Source organism: Pongo pygmaeus, chromosome 16 (assembly GCF_028885625.2).
Source record: "Pongo pygmaeus isolate AG05252 chromosome 16, NHGRI_mPonPyg2-v2.0_pri, whole genome shotgun sequence".
NCBI classification, from domain to species: domain Eukaryota; kingdom Metazoa; phylum Chordata; class Mammalia; order Primates; family Hominidae; genus Pongo; species Pongo pygmaeus.
Genome location: NC_072389.2, coordinates 107,052,534 through 107,063,012, shown reverse-complemented (window position 1 = coordinate 107,063,012; position 10,479 = coordinate 107,052,534). Strand labels below are relative to the sequence as shown.

The window sequence follows — 10,479 nt, the reverse complement described above, 5'->3', positions numbered from 1 at the left end:
GTTGTGTGTCATGGTGCATTTGCAGTGAGGTCTAAGGACATGTTTAAACTGGAAATGCAGGAGGGCAGCGTTTTCTCGGTAGGCTTCCTGGGCTGAATTAGAGTCTGGCTCCTGCAATGTCATGACACATGCCAGGAAGGCCACCTTTTCTACTCCCACACAGCCCTTCTGTTAATGCAGACTTACCTATTGCTCCGGCTTCTGATATGACAACTGAAATGATTCCATTTTTGAAATTGATTGGTGTGTCCCACCATACCTGGCTATGTTTTTTGTTTTTTTTTCCCCCCCAGGTTGGTCTCCAACTCTGGCTTCAAGTGATCCTCCCGCCTTGGCCTTTAGTTCTATATATGTACATAGTTACAGCCTTTAGTTCTATATATGTACATAGTTAACATAAAGGTGATATGGAGAGTCTACAAGAACATTTGTTGTTGAAAGGGGCATAAGTTATTCATATTTGAAGAACACTACTGTTTCATTGCCATCTCTCCGATCTTCCTTAGCCACGACAGTCTTAATCCCATCTTGTTGCATATACTTTTGTGAAAAGCTTGGCACTTTATCAGTTAGCTCTTGCTGCAATAATGCTGTATGACAATCCACCCAAAAACTCAGGGTTTTTTTTTTTTTTTTTTTTTTTTTTTTTTTTTGAGACGGAGTCTTGCTCTGTTGCCCAGGCTGGAGTGCAGTGGCGCCATCTCGGCTCACTGCAAGCTCTGTCTCCTGGGTTCACACCATTCTCCTGCCTCAGCCTCCCAAATAGGTGGGACTACAGGCACCTGCCACCACGCCAGGCTAATTTTTTGTATTTTTAGTAGAGACAGGGTTTCACCATGTTAGCCAGGATGGTGTCGATCTCCTGACCTCATGATCCTCCTGCCTCGGCTGCCCAAAGTGCTGGGATTCCAGGCGTGAGCCACCATGCCTGGCCAAATTCAGGGGTTTTAATCAACAACACTATTCTATAGTTGGCTCTGCTTATCACTGTAGGTCTGGATTAACTGGGGTGGCTTGGTTTCTTTACAGGTCTCAGATGAGCCAGCTCACCTGGCAAAGGCACAAGAAGTAAATACGAGGAGCTTCTTAAGGCCTACCTACACTCAAAACTGACACACTTATTTCTGCCCACTTACTATTAACCAAAGCAAGCCACCTCGCCAAGTACAAAGGATGATGGGGAAATATACTCCTTTCACCTTGCCATAGCAAGGATATGGCTGTGAGAAGGAATGACAAATTAGGGCCACTCGTTTAGCCTCAGCCAATCATTTAGCCTACAACAGTCAGTGACAGGTGGCAGCCCTGGTTACTGTCCACCTTTGTCCTCTTTTTGCAAATAATACCTGAGCAATTACATTGAGCAAAGTGTTTGTTGAAATACCTTTCCAGTTCTAGACAAGCCAAGCCAGGTGAGGTTATAACACCTGATTAAAGGGACAAAGGTAACAAATTCCTGGCTAGGATGAGTAACTTCTATCAATAGGACCATAAGAGCAATGTGCTAGGAACTGAAAACCATCATCCATGCATTCAAGTAATATCTGTTAGATTTTAGCGGAATATATGCATTATATGTACATACGTATACAACACTAGTTCACAATAGTTTACAAGGATACTTTGGTTTTCTGTATGCTTAGAATGTGCATTATTTTCATGAGTTAATACTGGTTTCCATTTTATGTCGCAAAGTCCTGAGTGAAAAGGATTGTTGCCTTTTTTTAATGATAGAACCTAAAATGTTACAATTTATTCCGTCTTTGTGATTACAGACATTACAGGATAAGGGAGCTAAACAAGGCAAATAAATGTTCCCTTCATTTAATCAGATGCAACATTTTGGCATTTTTATACTGTGCGTGTTGACTTTAATTCATTGACATGGATTGAAAGCCGGCAACAACAAATCTTTGCAATTTAGGATCTTCTTCCATAACTAAGTTTTGTGTGTTTTTTTTTTTTTTCTTTTCTTTTTTGTTTTTTAGACAGTCTTGCTCTGTCACCCAGGCTTGAGTACAGTGGTACAATCTTAGCTCACTGCAACCTCCGCCTCCCAGGTTCAAGCGATTCTCCTGCCTCAGCCTCCCTAGTAGCTGGGATTACAAGCGCCCGCCATCACACCTGGCTAATTTTTGTATTTTTAGTAGAGACAGGGTTTCACCATGTTAGCCAGGCTGGTCTTGAACTCCTGACCTCAGGTGATCCATGCACCTCGGCCTCCCAAAGTGCTGGGATTACAGGCGTGAGCCACCATACCTGGCCAAATTTTTTTGTAGAGACGGGATCTTGCTGTGTTGCCCAGGCTGGTCTTGAACTCCTGGCCTCAAGTGATCCTCCCGCCTCAGCCTCCTAAAGTGCAATAGGATTACAGGCAAGAGCCACCACTCCTGGCCCACTGCAACGTTCTTGAAGCTCTCAAGTCTTCATCTGACACCTTGTTAAGATGAGGAACTCTCGTGTTAAACCATCCTGTTAAGTTACTATATAAAAATAAAACTGCTCCCAAGCATTGATTGAAACTGTTTTGCTATGAGTTTCCTGAGAGAAGAGTGAGGCCCTAACCATTTTTTTCCATGAACTATGACCCCAGTATGGTATACCTAATGACCTTCACAGCCTAACAAAAGAGTTCAGGCAACCCTGCTCATCCTGTCTAGTTTATCAGTATTTAGATGTAAGGTGGATTTAAAGCTAATCTGGGACTGAGAATTGCAACTGTAATTCCATAGAAGTCATTCAATTTAGCACATAAATGTTCCTGCAAGATGCCAGAGCAAGTGAGAAATCACTCTGTAGCAAAGCAAAGAGTGATGATGGTTCATCATCTTTTACAACGGAAAGGCAAACATGAAGGAAATTCTCCCTCCTAAAATCCTCATTAAATCGATAAGCTATCTTCACAGCCTTTATGGATAACATCCAGAGTCCTCGGTTCATTTGAGGAGTCATTTTCAAGGTAGCCAACAGGGAAAAGAACTTTCAGGCTTGTCTTTGCTGTGGCTCATGAATGCCCGGTCCGCTTTATTGCTTTCTGAACACACTGCTGGGAAAGCTTGATGAGGTCAGTGCTCAAATCCCTGCAGCTGTCCCCCTTGAGGAACTTCTTGGCAAACCTGCATTGAAGAAACACTGATTGCATTCACGCTTCATGTCATGGTTTGCCTTCCCCATACTGCTCCTGGCGACAGTGGTGACGCAGCACTCGGATGTTGTCACCTATTCATTATTTTTTCAATTATATTCCCAATTCCCAACCCTTCTTTTGAGACACAGCTAAGTATGTGCACTTCAGATGCTCCAGAAAAACCGAAGGTCAAATTTCAAATAGGATGGTTACGGTCACCAAAAAGGTGGTGACGTTTGAGTGGTGGAAGAGGGTGCGGGACGGCATTGCAGGCAGAGGAACACAGCCAGGACACTATTATAAGTAACTCAGTGATCGTGTCTTGTGATACAGTATAATTCAACACAGGTTAGAGCAGTTACTATGATCGTTCTTTCCTAAGAGGCTTTGATTTTGGAGAAAGAACCTTGAGGATCGGTGGGGACTTTCTTGGCCTGAAAGGTATCACCAGCAGAAGCAGGAGGCTGCTCACATTTCGTGTTTCCACTTGGGGTGGACGTTGGCTGCAACCCTCAAATGCTGGGAGTCGTCAACCAACTAAGCCCTGTTGTCCAATGTGCCCCGGGCAAGGATGTGGGTGCAAATCCTGCCTCCGGGCGACCACTGATCTCCTTGGCTTCAGTGTCCAATTAGGAAAAAAAAGAAAGAAAGTAGAAATTCGCTAAGAAATCCGTGAAAGAGGTCCGTCCTCCACCCCCGACTCAAGCCAAGAGATAGCACAGAACGTTCCCACACGCGCTGTCCCGGCCCCGGCGAGTGTAGCCGGGATTTCTCCCCGCCACGCCCCTCGGCCACGCCCCCTGCGTTTGGCCCCAGCCACGGGGCGGGGTCGGCCTGCGATTGGCCGGGACCACGACCGCGTCCGGGAGCGCCACGTGTGCGTAGGAGCGCACCGGAAGCGCCCGGCTGGAGGCGCGGCGGCAGGGCTGGGCGGCGGCGGCCGTCATGGAGCGCCAAGAGGATTCCCTGTCCGCGCGGCCGGCCCTGGAGACCGAGGGGCTGCGCTTCCTGCACATCACGGGTGAGTCGTTGCGGGCCAGCAGGGCGCGCGCCGCCACCTTTGCGACGCGCAGCCATGATCGGTGGGTCGTCCTCCGCTGCACCGGGCGCCGGAGCCTGGGAGGCCTGGGAACGGTCGGGCGTTGGCGCTTACGCGGACCTCGGGCAGCAGGCCCGGACCTCGCGCGGAGGCCTCTCGGGAGCCGCACTTCCCTGGGCGGCTCGGCTGGCCCTTGTTTGCGCGAGTCTTTTTTGCGAACCAAGCCCTTCGTGTGCTAGTTACCGGGGTCACTCGGCCCTTGGCGTTTGCCTTTGGGACGCGTCCCGCACCGCCCCATACACACTCCTGACTCCCCGCGCTGTCACCCCTTTATATGTGGTTCTGCAAGGCCTTTGCCTTCCTGATTCAGATTAGTTGCTCTTCATTCTTCAAAAGCCAGTTGCTGCGCCCTCCACACTCGAACTGCCCCCGACTCCCCAGATGGTTGGGAAGTCTCACTTCTCAGTGATCCCTGAATTGTCGCACTTCTTGAGTTCATGTTTTAACGATCTACTTAGGAGGCTTTTTCCTCAGCCTAGACCAAGAAGGCTTTGAGGGCAGGAGTTACACTTTGTGTTTGTTGAGTCTTATGGAAAGGTCAACTAGTAGTGTCATTTTTAGTTTTTTGAAAACTTTTTTTCTTTTCAGTGGGCTCCCTGCTGGCCACCTATGGCTGGTACATCGTCTTCAGCTGCATCCTTCTCTACGTGGTCTTTCAGAAGCTTTCCGCCCGGCTAAGAGCCTTGAGGCAGAGGCAGCTGGACCGAGCTGCGGCTGCTGTGGGTTAGTGCCTGATAACCGAAATGAAAGCGGTGGTTTTGCACCTCCTTCTTTATATTAAGAGCTATTCTCTTAGTAAAAGTAAGACGGGCCACACAGGAAGACCCTGTCTCTATTTTAAAAAAAAAAAAAAAAATAGCCGGGAGTGGCGGCACACACCTGTAGTCCCAGCTGCTCAGGAGGCTGAGGCGGGAGAATCACTTGAGTCCAGGGAGTCAAAGCTGCAGTGGGCTATGCTCGGGCCACACTACACTCCAGCCTGGGCAATTGATTGAGACCTAGTCTTTAAAAAAAAAAAAAAAAAAAAAAAAAGTAGGAAGTATATGGTTCTTGGCGGGGCGCGGTGGCTCACACCTGTAATCCCAGCACTTTGGGAAGCCGAGGCAGGCGGATGACTTGAGGTCAAGGGTTCGAGAACAGCCTGGCCAACATGGTGAAACCCTGTCTCTACTGAAAATACAAATATTAGTGGGGCGTGGTGGCGGGCGCCTGTAATCCCAGCTATTAGGGAGGCTGAGGCAGGAGAATCGCTTGAACCTGGGAGGTGGAGATTGCAGTGAGCTGAAATTGTGCCACCGCACTCCAGCCTGGGCAACAGAGTGAGACTGTCTTTTCTTTCTTTCTTTTTTTTTTTTTTCTATGAGATGGAGTCTAGCCTTGTCGCAAAGAGCGAGACTCTATGAGTAGACATTATGAATAGAAATGAGTTCATTTCTACTCATAATGCTATTTGGAAGGATTTTTCTTTTCTTTAGAAACAAATACTTAAGAATCTTCTGCGCTAATTAAGGGATGGATTGTGATTTAGAAAACTTTATATTTCCTTGGTAGTCTTCCAGGATTCTAGTCAGCCTAGAGACTGTGGGTGTCACTGAGGTATCCAAGATGTTCTCTGTGTGGCCACTATCCCAGGCTTTATGAATCGGAATTGCTCAGGGGAACTCAGAAATTGGCATTTCTAACAGATTTCTGGTGATGTAGATATTTGGGGCTAAAATCCGTCGCTCAGCAACAGACCCCTGCCCCCTGAAGCAGTAAAATATACGCAGAGGGGTTAGGAGTACTCATGTAAAAATATGTTGTTTCATTGTCTGATGTCCATACCTCTTTATACTTTTAATAATATGGACACTCAAAAGTTTCTATTTTATATTGTACAGAGTGCTTTATCTCCATTTTTTTCTGACATTTTAGAACCTGATGTTGTTGTTAAACGACAAGAAGCTTTAGCAGCTGCTCGATTGAAAATGCAAGAAGAACTAAATGCGCAAGTTGAAAAGCATAAGGAAAAACTGAAACAGGTATGAACTGGTTTCAGTTTGAATGTGTACATAGAAATTGTCTGAGGCTTAGTGGATAACGATGTCTGTGTGTGTGTTGTCTATAAGCTTCTAGGACCAGGTCCTATCCCATTAGATTCGATAAGCATTTCAGTTCCTACCATGTAAGTATTGGTGATATCAAGAAGAATACACTATTGTTAGGGAACACTAGATGTGTGAATATATTACAATGAAAGGTCCAGAGCACAAAAGGAGGGACAGGCTGGAGCAGGGAGCATGTGAGTGTGTGTGTGCATGTGCCTGTGTCTTCCACATTACCAAAAATGTCCTGATAGGAGTGAGTTTCAGAAGAATGGAGTCAGTCAGTAATTTTTTTCATGAAACATTTTGCTTTAATAGTGTACAAAAACCAAAGCTGCTCTATGTGAGTTAAACTCACACCACCAGATCACAACAGTTTTATTAACTAAAGAAAATGAGGGTGAAGTTTGTTCTGAAAGACATTTAAATTAAGAATTATCAGAGTTAGCATTGTCTTTGAGAGAAATGGCAGCTTCTGAATTCTTTTTATAAAATGTGATTGTTTCTCAGCTTGAAGAAGAAAAAAGGAGACAGAAGATTGAAATGTGGGACAGCATGCAAGAAGGAAAAAGTTACAAAGGAAATGCAAAGAAGCCCCAGGTGACTGGAGACCTCGGCCAGCTGGCATGCAGTAGATGAAGATTGCCAAGTAGAATGTTTTAATTGCTTCTTACACTACTGTGTGTGTTCAAACAGGAGGAAGACAGTCCTGGCCCTTCCACTTCATCTGTCGTCCTGAAACGGAAATCGGACAGAAAGCCTTTGCGGGGAGGTGGTAAGCACCACTGATGTCAAATGTTAACGTTTTCAACACTTACAGGATATAGTTACCTTTTAGGAACAAGATTGTTTGTTTCTTTGCCCATAAATTAAGACTAATTCCTTAGGATTGTGAAGATTCAATAAAGGAAGCAGATGCAAATCACCTCGTAGGTCCTCACTACGTACTTAGAAGGACTGTACTTACAGTATTCTGACTTGATTCTTCTGCAGCCCCGTAGAGGGAGAGCTGAGGAGGGTGAGGAATTGTCTGCCAGTCTCCAGGTGAGTGTCAAGGAGCTGGAACACAGTGGTTTTGGTAGGGAGAGCTAAGGAGGGTGAGGAATTGTCTGCCAGTCTCCAGGTGAGTGTCAAGGAGCTGGAACACAGTGGTTTTGGTAGGGAGAGCTAAGGAGGGTGAGGAATTGTCTGCCAGTCTCCAGGTGAGTGTCAAGGAGCTGGAACACAATGGTTTTGGTCTTTCTAGCCGGGACCACCTTGTTTTTTACAAATAACAAGGAGTAGCAGACAGATGTTCATCCAAAGCTTTTTCCTGTGTGCAGCACTGCCCTGGGGACTCTGGATGATGCCACAGCAGTCTGTCTTCATCCCATCCCTGAGAATTTCAAATCTGGGAAGATGGGACTCACAAATGAAAATAAGCAATCCTTTGTGATTCTGGCTAAGAGTTGCAAGTTACTGCTGAGGAAGGAAAGAACAAAGACACTAGAACACTGTAGGAACCAAGGCGGAAGACTTTGCGTCCTCCGTAGGAGGAGAGGGGTACTGCAGAGGCCCTGATGGCGTCTTTGAGGACTGAGGAAAGACTGGGACATGGGCTCCAAGGCAGCAGGGCCACAGACTTGGCTGACCTTAAACGCTGAGCTGTAATCCCCTTTGTGTCAGAAGACTAAACCTGGCTTGCTGTAGAGAAGGTGATGCATCTGGAAAGAAAATGCTATTTTTAAATGGTCCTGCCGGAAGCTTATTTTTAGACACACAGAGGTGATATTTAGGAGAGGAATGGAAATCGTAGAAGATGGAACGCGGGGCATGCTTGCCTGCACGGCCTCTTTCAGTGTCCCCAGCGTTTCTGAGCTGCGGCTTTGACTAGCCTGGCTTTACAAATAAGGAAACTGAGGCACAGGGTTTAATTGCCCAAAGATTCCACTGCAAGTAAGGAGTAAAACTAACATTTAAGTTCTGGCTGGCCCTGGAACCTTAGCACTCAACCAGGTTACCAGTTGTGCATTGACTTTGGGAAGCTCACGAGGGAGTGGGGTGGTGGGGGGGTAGGGAAGGATACAGATGACCCAGTTCTGACTGGTAGAAGTGACAAGTTTGACTCTGTTTTGATTTTTTTTAATCCGTTTTCTGTAGCTTGAACAGCCCTTATTTGAATGTATGAGTTTCAGTAAGCACTGTGATAGGAGGATCCATATACTTAAATCAGGCGCTTTTGAGAGAGTTTTTGGTGACCCTTTTGCATGTGTTTTGGAGTTTGGGACAAAGAAGCTGAATGAGTTTTTTCCCCACCAGAAAATCAGTTCAAACGGCAATCACAATATAAAGGTCTTTTTTTCATGTAGCTAAAAGGTTTTTTAAATGTCCCTTAGGATCCGTATCTTTGCAATGCTTTGCATGTCACTCTCATAATTTTATTTTGAATATACAATGTTCCCAGATTTTCAGATTTTTATCAGTACTGTTGTGCTTCTTTTCTGTCATCCCAGGTTATAACCCTTTGTCTGGTGAAGGAGGTGGAGCCTGCTCCTGGAGACCTGGACGCAGAGGCCCGTCATCTGGCGGATGAGGCTAAGAATCTTGTTAGTGTCGATTTTGACATTAGCAAGATGAATCCTTAACCCTCGATTCAATTGCCTTACGCACGCTTTTCACAGTGACTAGCCAAGGGGAGGTGGGGTTGATTTCTGTTCCTAACTACACCTGCATATGTCAGGGCTCCAGTCAGCAAAAGGTATAGATGTTGCCTCTAGGCATTAGGTCATTGGTCACATTCTACTTGGAGACAGTGATTGCATTCATTGATTTCATGGTTGATTGCTAGTTGGTAGGTAAAGGCCTCTAGATGATTAGCAATCTTGATAAAAGAGGCCTAGTAATGTTCTTTTGAAGTTAGAAATCCTTGCTGCTAGGACAGTCTCTGTGACAGGTTGCGTTGAATGATGTCTTCCTTATCAATGGTGAGCCCACCAGTGAGGATTACTGATGCGGACAGTTGATGGGGTTTGTTTCTGTATATTTATTTTTATGTACAGAACTTTGTAAAAACGAAACTATTTAAAAAACGAGAATAACATTTTTAGCATCTTTATTCAAGGAGATTTATGGACTTGAATTTGTCTATCAAACATTAAATAGCTTTTTACTACTCACAACCTCCAACTATTACTTATTTGTCTATTTATTATTGCTTACCCAAAATAAGTCTGGCAAGTGGCAGACAGCTGCCGTGATTTTGAAAGTTGACAGACTCCTTGGGGTTCATCCACAAAATTGGGTGCTTGGAGTCGAGTTGCTGAATTACTGGGATAAGGAAACATCGCGCCTCAAGGTTCCTCATAGGCTGACGAGGTTTCTACGTGTCCTCTCAGTTATTCCCTTACGCCATGACTCATCTTTTATGCTCTTGTCCAGAGGCACTATCAGCAGTTCTGGATAAAGAGCCAAACAGTAAATATTTTAGACTTTACAGGCCACATATGATCTCTGTCACATAGCCTTAGGTTTTTATATTTTTAAAGGATTGTTTTTAAAAAAGATTCTCTGCTCATGGGCTGGATTTGGGCTGCATGCTGTAGTGTGTGGACCCCGTCTAGATCATCAGAAGGAAAAACATTAACCTTCAGAATAGGGGTAATTCGCTACAAAAGTACTCTAGGATGTTCTCATACATAAATTAGTCAACATTTGTTATCTCCTGCAGGTAGAATATTCCGTGGTTGCTTCTTGACCAAGGGAAATACAGTCTGGCTGTGCAAGACTTAAAATCTCTTGAGGAGCGCTCTGGAGAATGGCTGAAGGAGAGGAAACAGGAGCTTTGAGCAGTGTAATTACAAACAAATAGGTTGGCATAGTCTTTAAGTCTTTGAGTCTAGAGAGATTTGAGTTTTATTTTGCCTGTGGAGGAAATTGGGGGTTTCAGGTCAAAGACAGGGTCAGTGGAAACAAGGATGGGCCTTGTGACGTGTGGGGAAGCCCTGGGAACCTCACTCCCCTTCCAGTGTGTAACTGGATTGGCTCCCACCAGCACAGAAGATTTACAACGTGGGAAATGATATACTTGGATTAAAATATTTCATCCAGATACTTGGATTAAAATATTTCATCCAAATCTGGAGAGAACCCCTTGTAGGTTATAAGGAAACTTTTTAACATTCTTCTTTGAA

At 45.2% G+C, this 10,479-nt stretch overlaps 1 protein-coding gene across 2 annotated transcripts; it reads left to right on the top strand.

The window, feature by feature from the left end:
- Window positions 1-3,936: 3,936 nt before the first annotated feature.
- Window positions 3,937-9,468, top strand: SELENOS (selenoprotein S). Of its 2 annotated transcripts, XM_054450427.2 has the most exons (7): window positions 3,979-4,148; window positions 4,815-4,949; window positions 6,141-6,247; window positions 6,821-6,910; window positions 7,007-7,085; window positions 7,304-7,354; window positions 8,803-8,901. In XM_054450427.2, the coding sequence occupies exons 1-6, from the start codon at window positions 4,073-4,075 to the stop codon at window positions 7,309-7,311; spliced, it is 495 nt and encodes a 164-aa protein (XP_054306402.1). In that variant the 5' UTR covers window positions 3,979-4,072; the 3' UTR covers window positions 7,312-7,354; window positions 8,803-8,901. The 2 variants fall into 2 exon arrangements, with proteins under 2 accessions (XP_054306401.1, XP_054306402.1); XM_054450426.2 differs by lacking the exon at window positions 7,304-7,354 and having other exon boundaries at window positions 3,937-4,148; window positions 8,803-9,468.
- The last annotated feature ends 1,011 nt before the right edge of the window (window positions 9,469-10,479 follow it).

What these genes read in the sequence shown, in the direction of transcription:
- SELENOS (XM_054450426.2), top strand. Translation starts at nt 4,073, where the DNA reads ATGGAGCGCCAAGAGGATTCCCTGTCCGCGCGGCCGGCCCTGGAGACC. An exon ending in CCGAGCTGCGGCTGCTGTGG is followed by an intron (nt 4,950 to 6,140) that starts GTTAGTGCCTGA and finishes CTGACATTTTAG; the next exon opens with AACCTGATGTTGTTGTTAAA. An exon ending in GAAATGCAAAGAAGCCCCAG is followed by an intron (nt 6,911 to 7,006) that starts GTGACTGGAGAC and finishes GTGTTCAAACAG; the next exon opens with GAGGAAGACAGTCCTGGCCC.